Source organism: Chrysochloris asiatica, unplaced genomic scaffold (genome assembly GCF_000296735.1).
Source record: "Chrysochloris asiatica unplaced genomic scaffold, ChrAsi1.0 scaffold00048, whole genome shotgun sequence".
In the NCBI taxonomy this organism is placed as follows: Eukaryota; Metazoa; Chordata; class Mammalia; order Afrosoricida; family Chrysochloridae; genus Chrysochloris; species Chrysochloris asiatica.
This window is the reverse complement of record NW_006408566.1, coordinates 6,827,150-6,837,672: the sequence shown is the minus strand read 5'-3', so window position 1 is coordinate 6,837,672 and position 10,523 is coordinate 6,827,150. Positions and strand designations below refer to the sequence as shown.

Sequence of the window (10,523 nt, the reverse complement as noted above, 5' to 3'; positions counted from 1 at the left end):
CCATACTTATTCAACCTGTATGCTGAGCAGTTCATCCAAGAAGCTGAGTTTTATGAAAAAAACATGGCATTGGGATTGGAGGAAGACTCATTACCATTCTGCTATATGCAGATAATACAACCTTGCTAGCTGAAAGTGAAGAGGACTTAAAACATTTACTGAGGAAGATCAAAGAGCACAGCCTTAAATATGGATTACATCTCAGTGTAAATAAAACAAAATCCTCACCACTGGACCAAAACAATATTCTTATCAATGGAGAAAAGATTGAAGTTGTCAAGGACTTCATTCTTCTTGCATCAACCATCAACAGTCATGGGAGCAGCAGTCAAAAATTCAAACGATGTATTGCATTAGGCAAATCTTCTGCACAAGACCTTTTTAAAGTGTTGAAGTGCAAAGATGTCAGCTTGAGAACTGAGGTGCGCCTGACCAAAGTCATGGTATTTTCAGTAACCTCATATGCATGCGAAGGTGCACAGTGATTAAGGAAGACCATACAAGAATTGATGCTTTTGAGTTATGGTGTTGAAGGAGAGTATTGAAGGTGCCATGGGCTGCCAAAAGAACCAATAGATCTGTTTTGAAAGAAGTGCAGCCAGAGTGCTCCTTGGAGGCCAAGGTGGCCAAACTTCATCTCTCATACTTCAGACATATTGTGAAGGATATCATGTTTGGTAATGTGGAGGGTCAGAGAAAAAGAGGAAGAACCCCAGTGAGATAGAATGGCCAAGTGGCAGCATCAGTGGACTCAAGCGTGTCAACAGTAGCGAGGTTGGCCGAGAATCGGGCAGTGTTTGGTTCTGCTGTGCATAAGGTTGCTCTGGGTCGGTACTGACTCAATGGCACCTAACAACAACAACAACTATTCCTGAAATATGCTTATGTCCAACGTACATATCTTCAGAGACTCTTTTTAATAGTATATACTGTGTGAATTAAGAACTCTTGTTAAGTGTCAGTTTTCCAGGACCCATTGTTGAAGAAAATTAAAAATGTTTTCGGACAGTATTGTAAGCTTGTAAGCAGGCTAAACCACAATATCAAAGAAAAAACAAAGTAGAGTGAATTTGAAAGATGGAATTTTATTTCTGTTCATGTAAACAGTCAGAAAGTAAGCAATATATGATTGAGAGGGTGACCTTCAGGAGCCTTGTTGGTATGATAGTGAAGCACTCAGCTGCTAACTGAAAGGTGGATGGTTCAAACCCACCAGCTGTTCTGTAGGAGAATAGACCTGACAATTTGCTCCTGTAAGAATTGTTGTTGTTGTTTGCCATTGAGTCGGTTCTGACCCATAGCGACCCTGAACAGGGTTTCCGAGGCTGTAAGTCTTTATGAGAGCAGAAAGCCTCATCTTTCTTTCACAGAGCGGCTGGTAGTTTCAAACTGCTGACCTTGTGGTTCACAGTCCAATTCGTAACCACTATGCTACCAGAGCTCCTTCCTGTAAGCATTACAGCCTAAGAAACTTGATAGAGCAGTCAGAATCAACTCAACAGCACACAACAATAGGCTGACCCTGCCATCCTCAGCATGTGGCCCTCATCTACAGCCTGAGGTAACTGCTTCAGGTATCATCTCCCAGTAAGGAGAAAGGAATTAATTGCTAGTTCTTATAAGGGCAGAATTCGGAAGACACATTGACAGAGCTCCAGTGAGGATTTAGTGCCACGTGACCAGTTAATTCAAGCTACAAATAAACATTGAAACTGGATAATCAGACACACCTGAAATATTTTGAATGCTGTAGTTAAGAAAAGATATAAGGAAAATTCCTAATTACTGTTTCTGTCCTGCAATAAGGCCTTCCAGCTGTTATGAGCTCGCCTATAGTCATTCATGTATCTGCAGACATAAATATGTAGGAAATGAAGATGGGATCTGATTCCTTGAGTCAAATGCAAGGTGTTATTTAAGGTATTTCGTAACTTTATGGAAAAATTATAATACAAAATAAAATATGTATATGTTAAATACATTGAGTGGATGGAAAATTAAAGTATTGCATTACAACTTTGGGGAATGTTTTAATTCATGTTAAAACAAAATAGAGCTAAAACTGTCTTTGAGGCTTGTGATAGAGATGCAATTTATACATGGACTTGTTCAGTGAGTCTGGTTTGATTGTTCTTTTGGTAGGTTTAGCCCCTGATGTTCTGTTAACTTTCAACACTTGTACCAACCACACTAATTCTCCCAAAACCCATAACCTTTCATATCTACCACTCTTAATTTTTTCAATCATTAGTTTAAAAGTCCTAAGGTATAAAAAAAAAAAAAAAAGAAAGAAAGAATAAATAAACTGGGGGATTCAGATAAATTTGTATCAGACCTTAACTTTTGTGTTGTCCAAGTATGCTTTTGCTCAAGTTATTTAATCAATCCAATCCAGTTTTCTGGTACTAATATTAACTACAAGGTGGTGGTTATGTGCTGTGGAGTAGGTTCTGACTCATAGAGACCCTTCATAGGGTTTCCAAGGTTGTAAATCTTTATGGAGTGGGAAGCCTCATCTTTCTCCAGCAGAAAGATGATAGTTTCAAGCTGCTGACCTTGAGATTAACAGCCCGATACATAACCACTATACCGACAGAGCTCCTTAACCACAAGGTAGTGTTTGATAATTAAAACCCACTCTCATTGGGTTGATTCCAGAACAAAATCGTTCCTTAAGGTTTTGTTGTTAAATATGGTTGAGTCAGTTCTGACTCAGAGCCACCCTGAGGGTTTCCAAGTAGCAACTAATAGGTTTAAACTGCTGACCAGTGGTTAGCAGTCCAGTGCTTATCCTACAGAAAGACTTTTTATTGTTGTTGTTAAGTGCCATCAAGTCAGTTCTGACTCTTAGCAACCCTGTACAGTGTTTCCAAGGAGCAGCTGGTGGGTTTGAACTGCCAACCTTGTGGTTCAAAGTTTCAGTGCTGATCCCAACACCACATAGCAGAGTTTACAATACTATAAATCTCTTTAGGAATAGATAGCCTCATCTTTCTCCCAAGGAGCAGCCAGTAGATTTGAACCAAGTAGGGTTGTCAGTCCAACTCTCAAGTTGTAAAGATTTGTTGTTATGTTGTTAAGTGCCATCGAGCCGATGCAGAATCTTAATTACTCTGTATGGGGTTTCTGAGACTTTAAATCTTTGCCAGAACAGAAAACCTCATCTTTCTCCCACAGAACAGCCAGCTGGCTTGACCCACGGACCTTGTGGTTCACAGTCCAGTGGTTATCATATGGAGTCACTGTGCTCCCAGGGAGGATTTAAATATATAAAAATACTAATTGACCTTGTGCTAAATGTTTTATATGCAATATATTTATATATATTACCTCCCTCTAATCCTCTTCTTTCAACTCTATGAAATTGTTCTTATACTGACATTAAACTTGAAGAAATAGAAGCTCAGAGAGGTTAGATAATGTGCCAAAGGTCCTGCAGTATATTACAGAATCTGAACTCAAGCCCAAATCTGACTGCAATGTTCTTCATTGCAATGAATTAAAAGCAGTATTTGCACAACTCAACAACAAAAACCCAATCAAATAATGAGTAAAAATTTGAATTATGGCCAATAAGCACAGGAAATGATATTCAACATTTTTAGTCATCAATCCCATTGCCATCAACTCAGTTCATAGTTAGGGTGACCGTGCAAAGACAGAGTCGAATTCACGCATAGGATTTCTAGGGTTGTGGCACTGTACAATAAGCACTGGACCTCAAGTCTGTTTGATCCACAAAGTCAGTGGTTCAAATAGGCACTTAACAACAAAGACAGTCTTTACATTAGCTGATTGCTGCAGCTTTCTTCCACAGAGCACTGGTACGTTCAAATAGCCAGCCTTTGAGTTAGCAGTTGAATACTTAACCACTGTGCCACCACGGCTGATCCATTAACCATTGTTGTCAAGTCAGTTCCAACTCATAGAGACCCTGCATAGGGTTTCCAAGGAGCGGCTGATGAATTTGAACTATTGATCTTAAGGTTTAAACCAACCTTGCGGTCCATTGCATTATCCCACAATGCCACACCAGGACTCCCACTAGCCATTGTTGTTTTTGTTGTTGTTGAGTGCTGTTGAGTTGCTTCCAACCCATAGCAACCCTGTATAGGGTTTCCAAGGAGCAGCTGGTGAGCTTGAACCACCGACCTTGCAGTAGAAATCAAAATCACAATCACAATAAGATACTACTTCATAGTCCTGGTGTGGCACTGCACGTTAATGCACTGGACTGCAAGGTCCATGTGAACAGCATGGTCTTCAGTTCAAGCTCACCAGCCACTCCTCGGAAACCCTTTGCAGGATAGCTGTGAGTCTGAAACAACTTAACAGCACTTAACAACAACAACCACCAACTAGAATGCTATTATCAAGAAAAACAGGCATTGATGAGGAAGTGGAGAAGCCGATACCCTCAGCCTTTGCTGGTGGGAATGTAAAATGCTTCAACGACTTTGGAAAACAGTTTGAAAGTTCCTCAAAGAGCGAATCACAAAATTATCATGTCTAGGCATATGGTCCATATCTAGCTATATGTTATATGTTATTGTTATTATGGCAAAGTGCCACTGAATCTGTTCTGACTCACAGCTACCCTGTGTAGGGTTTCTGAGGAGTGCTGGTAGTTTAGAGCCACTGACCTTGTGATTAGTAATCCAGTGCCACACCAAGACCCCTAAAATAAATGAAAACAGGGACTCAAGCAATGTTAATTGTAAAATTATTTACAGTATCCAAAATGTGTAAACAACCCAAATGTCTATCACAGATGAATGGATACACATAATATTATAAATGCATACAATGGAATATTATTTATTCATATAGAGAAATATAGTTACAATATATGCTCTGACATAAATAAATCTTGAAAACATTACTCTGACTGAAATGTCAGACAATATAGAACAAATAAGCTTCCACTTATATGAAATGTCTAAAATATGTAAATGCATGCAGACCAAAGTAGATTAGCGATTACCAGATGGAAAGGGATAATGGGGAGTTTTTACTTAATGAATTCCTAGTTTCTGTTTGGAGCTATTAAATGTTTTGGAACAGGTAACGGTGATGATTGTACTCTAATGTGAATGTAATTAATGTCACTGAATTATACACTTACAATGGTCAAAATGACAAATTATACATTACATGTAGTTAACCAAATAAAACTTTAAAAAAATTGTAAGTAGTACTGTATAGTACTTGATACATGATAGGTGCTAAGCAGTGATAATTATTTACATTGTTACCATAGCAACAAAAAATTCACAACAAGGAGCAAAGAGATAAAGGAGATATGGTAAATTCTGGGACTCTAAGCTCAATTACCTGGTTACCTTTATGCATACCCTGATTCAGGTAGATATCGAAGACGGTGTTACTTTTCCTGATACTCTCTTAAGATACTCACCAAGCATTTTTAGAATATTTTTATAATTAAAAAAGTTTATTGGAAACCCCTGGAAAACTCTGAAAAGATACATGACCCAGGCATTTTCATTTTCTCTGTCTATTCATAGCAAATTCTAAATAAACCAACTTGCAACAAATCAACGACCATAAGATTAATACCTGATTTTCACCTGGGTTCCATAAACTGATATTAGATATCTTTGAGTGATCATGTAGGAAGAAAATATAGAGGCTGTGTTTTGGAAGTTTTTATTTAGCTACATTTACATACATTGACCACCCCTTCCCACCACAAACACACAACCTACTTTTGTTTTCATTCTCCGCGTTTAAGTAAAGAGAAAGGAGCAGAGCATCAGCTTCCTAAATTGTCATTGCTGGGGGCAGGGGATGGGGACTTTTGTGACATTCAACTTCAAATTGCAATTTTAAGTTCTCAAAACCAGGGGATATTCTGTTTTGAATTCACCCTGGGAATTTTTTTCCAGTTCTTCTAGATCAGCCTGAGATATGGGGTTCAGGCCAACCAATTAATCCAAGCCTTGAATCGCCAAAGTTAACACGACCTTTTCCCACTGGAAGTAAGTGATGTGTCTGTTCTGTCTGGAAAAATGCATGAGTCATTTTACTGTCTGCATGTGTAGTGAAATTAGGCAACTTTCAGGAACTCTTACTTGGCAGCATTTGAACTGATTAATTAGAAGAAATGTGTACTGATAGGCTTTAGAGGTAAGGTGATCCAGCGAAGGGTATCGAGGCAAGAACTGAAAAAATTGAATGAAGTTAAATGATTAACCTTGACTCATTTTTCATGGTTCCACATGCCATTCATTTGTATATATGTATGTATGGAGTCCTGGTGTGGCGCTGTGGGTTAATGCACCAGACTGCAAAGTCATTTGAACTGCAAGGCCAGCAGTTCAATCTCACCAGTCGCTCCTAGGAAAGCCTATACAGGGTTGCCATGGGTCGGAACCAAATCGATGGCACTTAACAACAACATGATTTATATATCAATAGAATGAAGAGCAAGTGAACTGAAGAGCCAACTGGCAATCACATAGCACAAAAGTGAACAGGTCAGATAATGGAAATATGTTGCTGGTAGTGCTTTAGAATGATGGAGGCAGCATTGAATAGAAAGGCCACATGGAGAGGAAAGAGGGGTAATTGGAGAGCAAATGGCAGAAGGCTGAATGGTAGGGATAAACTGAAATAGGAGATTGTGGCAAATTCATCTCAATGCAGAGCTATCAGGGCTGTTTGTTTCTGCATGCCCTCCACCTCAGGTCCTGAGGAAAAAGAGATCCTGCAGATCTTTATAGTCCTTCACTATAAATGGACCTAATTGATTGATCATTTTGCACAAGTCACCGGTTTTATGGGTTTATTGAATTCTCATTCCAGTAGCCTAACCAAAGCAGATGTGCATGCTTTAAAATACCCATGAAAGCATTCAGATCTCCAAGAAAGGTGTTTAGAGGGTAGAGAGTATTTTTATTCGTTGAGATTCAATACCAGTTGCTGTTATGTCATCTCTAACTCTTGATTACCCTTATATCAGAGTAGGGCCTTCACTTTCCTATAAATTGTTACTCAAAACCAAACCCATTGCCATTGAGTTCATTAAAACTCATAGGAGAACCCTACAAGACAGACAGAGTAGAACTGCTCCATGGGTTTCTGAGACTAAATCTTTATAGGAACAGACAGCTTCATCTTTCTACCATGGAGCAGCTAGTGGGATTGAACTACCAATCTTGTGGCTAACAGCTCAACCCACTGTTCCACCAGGGCTTCTTAAAAATTACGTTGTTAAAAATGACTCATAGCAACTCTGTATAGGGTTTCCAAGGCTATAAATCTTTATGGAAGCAGGAAGCCTCCTTTTTCTCCTATGGAATGCCTGGAGAGTTTGAACTGCTGACCTGCGGTTAGCAGTCTGATGTGTAACCCACTATGCTACAAGGGATCTACCAGCCAAAACACATAGTCATGAAAGTGTGGATCATTGCAAAGTACACATATCCGAATGGTTTTCCATAACTGATTTTCCTGAAGTACAACTCCAGGCTTTTCTTCTGCAGTTCCTCTGGGTGAACTCAAACTTCAAACCTTTCAGTTAGCAGCCGAGTGCATTAACAATGTGTACCACCCAGAGACTTTAAGGCTTACGTGTTGTTGTTGTTGCTGGTAAGTGCCTTTGAGTCCGTTTCAACTCACAGCGATCCTGTATAGGGTTTCAGAGGTGGGTTTGAACTGACGACCTTGCAATTATCATCCAGTACATATCCTGCAGCATTACCAACTAACACATTGTCTCTCTTTTTTTCCCCAGGAACTTTTTCATATCCCTTTGTGTTTCCCACTAAGCAGTGGTAGGGCTTTTTGCCTTTAGATATCCCCACCTCAAAAAATCATTTAAATTAACCAAGGAGTTCATAATGAAAAGTCAAGAAGTTGGTAATAGTGTTGCTATAAGACCATGTCATCCAGGCTTTTCCAAGGATATTTCCCCCATAAAATAGGATAAGAAAAACAGTATCAGCATGTTTTAAAGTTCTGAACCTTTAAAGATAACTTTTATTAGGTCTTAGTCTTAGTATTGGTGTGGTCCTGTGGGCTAATGCATCAGACTGCAAAGTCATTTGAACTGCAGCATCAGTGGTTCAAGCTCACCAGCTGCTCCTTGGAAACCCTATACAGGGTTGCTATGGGTCAGAATTGACTCAACAGCACTTAACAACAACAACAGTCTTCATTATCTAGTACTGCTGTTACAAAAATATCACAAGTGGATGGCTTTAACAAACAAGTTTATTCTTTCACATTTTGGAAGCTAGAAGTCTGAATTCAGAGCACCAGCTCTGGAGAGAAAAGTTCTTCACTCATTTCAGCATCTGTAGGCCCAGCATTCCTTGGAGTTCTCCATGTTTCTTGGCATCAGTCTTTCCTTGGATCTAGGAACTTCTCAGTGCAGATGTCCCACATGCAAATGATGAACTCTCCACTCCCAGTTCTTCTTTCTGGGTTTAGTATGTTCCCCCTTTCTCTGCTCACTTCTTGCCTTTTTTTTTTTTTTTTTGGTAAGATAAAAAGTGTGTTGCATGTCACACCTCCAAGGAAACTTACTTTCAGTTGACTGGCTGTGCATAGTACATCTCTTTGCAGAGGTGATTACATTATGTTAGATCTCTCATCTCATCATGGGGGATCACTATGTCTTAACAGCCAAACCACTGAGAATCTTGGCCCAGTCAAGTTGAAACAACACCTTAAGTATCACAGACTTGAAAGCCAGTGGTATGATTTTGAATAATACTCCTTGCTCCTGGGAAAGAAACTCAAAAGGAAAATCTCCAAGTTCTTTGAAAAGCTTTTTTTAGAGAACTAATTTATCCAAATGATTCCTAGAAAACCCTTCCTAAATATCAAGAAAGTAAATAAATGAATTGTTTATGTAGATGACGTACTGGTTTTCAGTCCAACTGTTGGTATTTTGGAATTGTGAGTTTTATAGGCTGTACTTACACCTAACAGCACAGCAGAGGCTATTGTATAATTGATGTGTATTGTATCATTCTGTTCATTTCATGTATGGTGAACAACTTTAACATCATTTAAATGATGATACTTTTATGACTTTTTATTTGCTTTTGTGGCATTTTATTGATTGTGATCTTGAATAATTTTCTACAAAGATCTTTAATCAAGTCCTGATTGACTTTTCTGCAGGGAAACATAATTCATTGAGATGTAATTTACAGAGGATCATAACTAGATGGACTCCTGGTGTGGAGCTATAGGATCATCACTGGACTGCAAACCATAATGTTGTCAGTTCAAACCCACCAGCTGCTCCTTGGAAACATAGGTTCACTATGGATTAAAACTGACACGAAGGAACTTAACACCAACAACATAACCAGGATTAGAAACCATATATCTCTAGGCCTTAGGACAATAGTTTTTAGTTGTGCCTGTTGTGTGGATGGACATCATGTTTTCTATAACACGCAGATGATTGACAGACAGAAAAAGGAGGGAATAACAAAAGGCCTTTCTACCTTTGTGAACTTGAACCTCCAACTTTTCAGTTACCTCCAAGTAATACCTAGATTATAAAAGATTGGGCCATACTCAGATTCATGACTATACTGTGAGATGCTTTGAGATTAATGTGAACTCTTTGAGTCTATGAAAAATTGCCATGACAAGAATATATATATATTTCTGTTGAAATGATAATTACTAATTACTCCTAGTAAGTGACAAGCACAATTCAGAAAGATTAATATATGTATGGCAGCCATTATGTGATGCTTTTTTATCTCAGAAAAATAGGGCTATAATTTCTAGTGAAAGGCTCTATTTATTCATCCTTGACCCAAATGAGTTTGCCTTAGACTTTCAAAAACAGAGTAAAATTCAAAGGATATAACGTTCAAAAATCCTTCTATACTGACTCCAAGCAATAATCTCTTGAGTAGATAAAAAACCCTCACATCAGCTACTTTTATAACCTAGTGTGTTACTTCCTTTCTTTTATCCTGGTAGGTAGTTTTCTTTCTACATGATATTCATACTTCAATAATGATTTCCTTGATGTCAAAGGCTATTTTTATTCCATCTACTTCCCTAGATATTAGTACAGGGCATGAAATTTGACTGACATTTAAGGGTTGTTGTAGCCTGGGTTCTCCAGAGAAACAAAACTAGTGAAGCTTGTTGTTGTTGTTGTTAGGTGCCATCAAGTCAGTGCTGACTCATAGCGACCTTATGCACAGCAGAACGAAACATTGCCTTATCCTAGGCCAAACTCACTATTGTTGCCACACTTGAGCTCATTGATGCTGCTACTTGGCCAATCCATCTTTCTGGGGATCTTCCTTTTTTTCTCTGACCCTCCACCTTACCAAACATGATATCCTTCTCTAGCGACTGGTCCCTCCTGACAATATGTCCAAAGTATGAGAAACGAACTGGCTGCACTTCTTCCAACACAGATCTGTTGGGTTTATGGGCAGCCTATGGCACTTTCAATATTCTCTTCCAACACCATAATTCAAATGCATCAATTCTTCTATGTTGCTGTTGTCAGGTGC

The 10,523-nt window shown here is 38.8% G+C and overlaps 1 protein-coding gene across 6 annotated transcripts in view; it reads left to right on the top strand.

Annotated features, from left to right (window-relative positions):
* SGIP1 (SH3-domain GRB2-like (endophilin) interacting protein 1) overlaps window positions 1–10,523 on the top strand; it is a 360,328-nt gene that overhangs the window by 246,235 nt on the left and 103,570 nt on the right. For all 6 annotated transcript variants that reach the window (XM_006862443.1, XM_006862442.1, XM_006862446.1 and 3 more), the window contains one exon: window positions 5,907–5,999. In XM_006862443.1, the coding sequence (XP_006862505.1) occupies window positions 5,907–5,999 (93 nt within the window). The remainder of the gene's footprint in view (window positions 1–5,906; window positions 6,000–10,523) is intronic.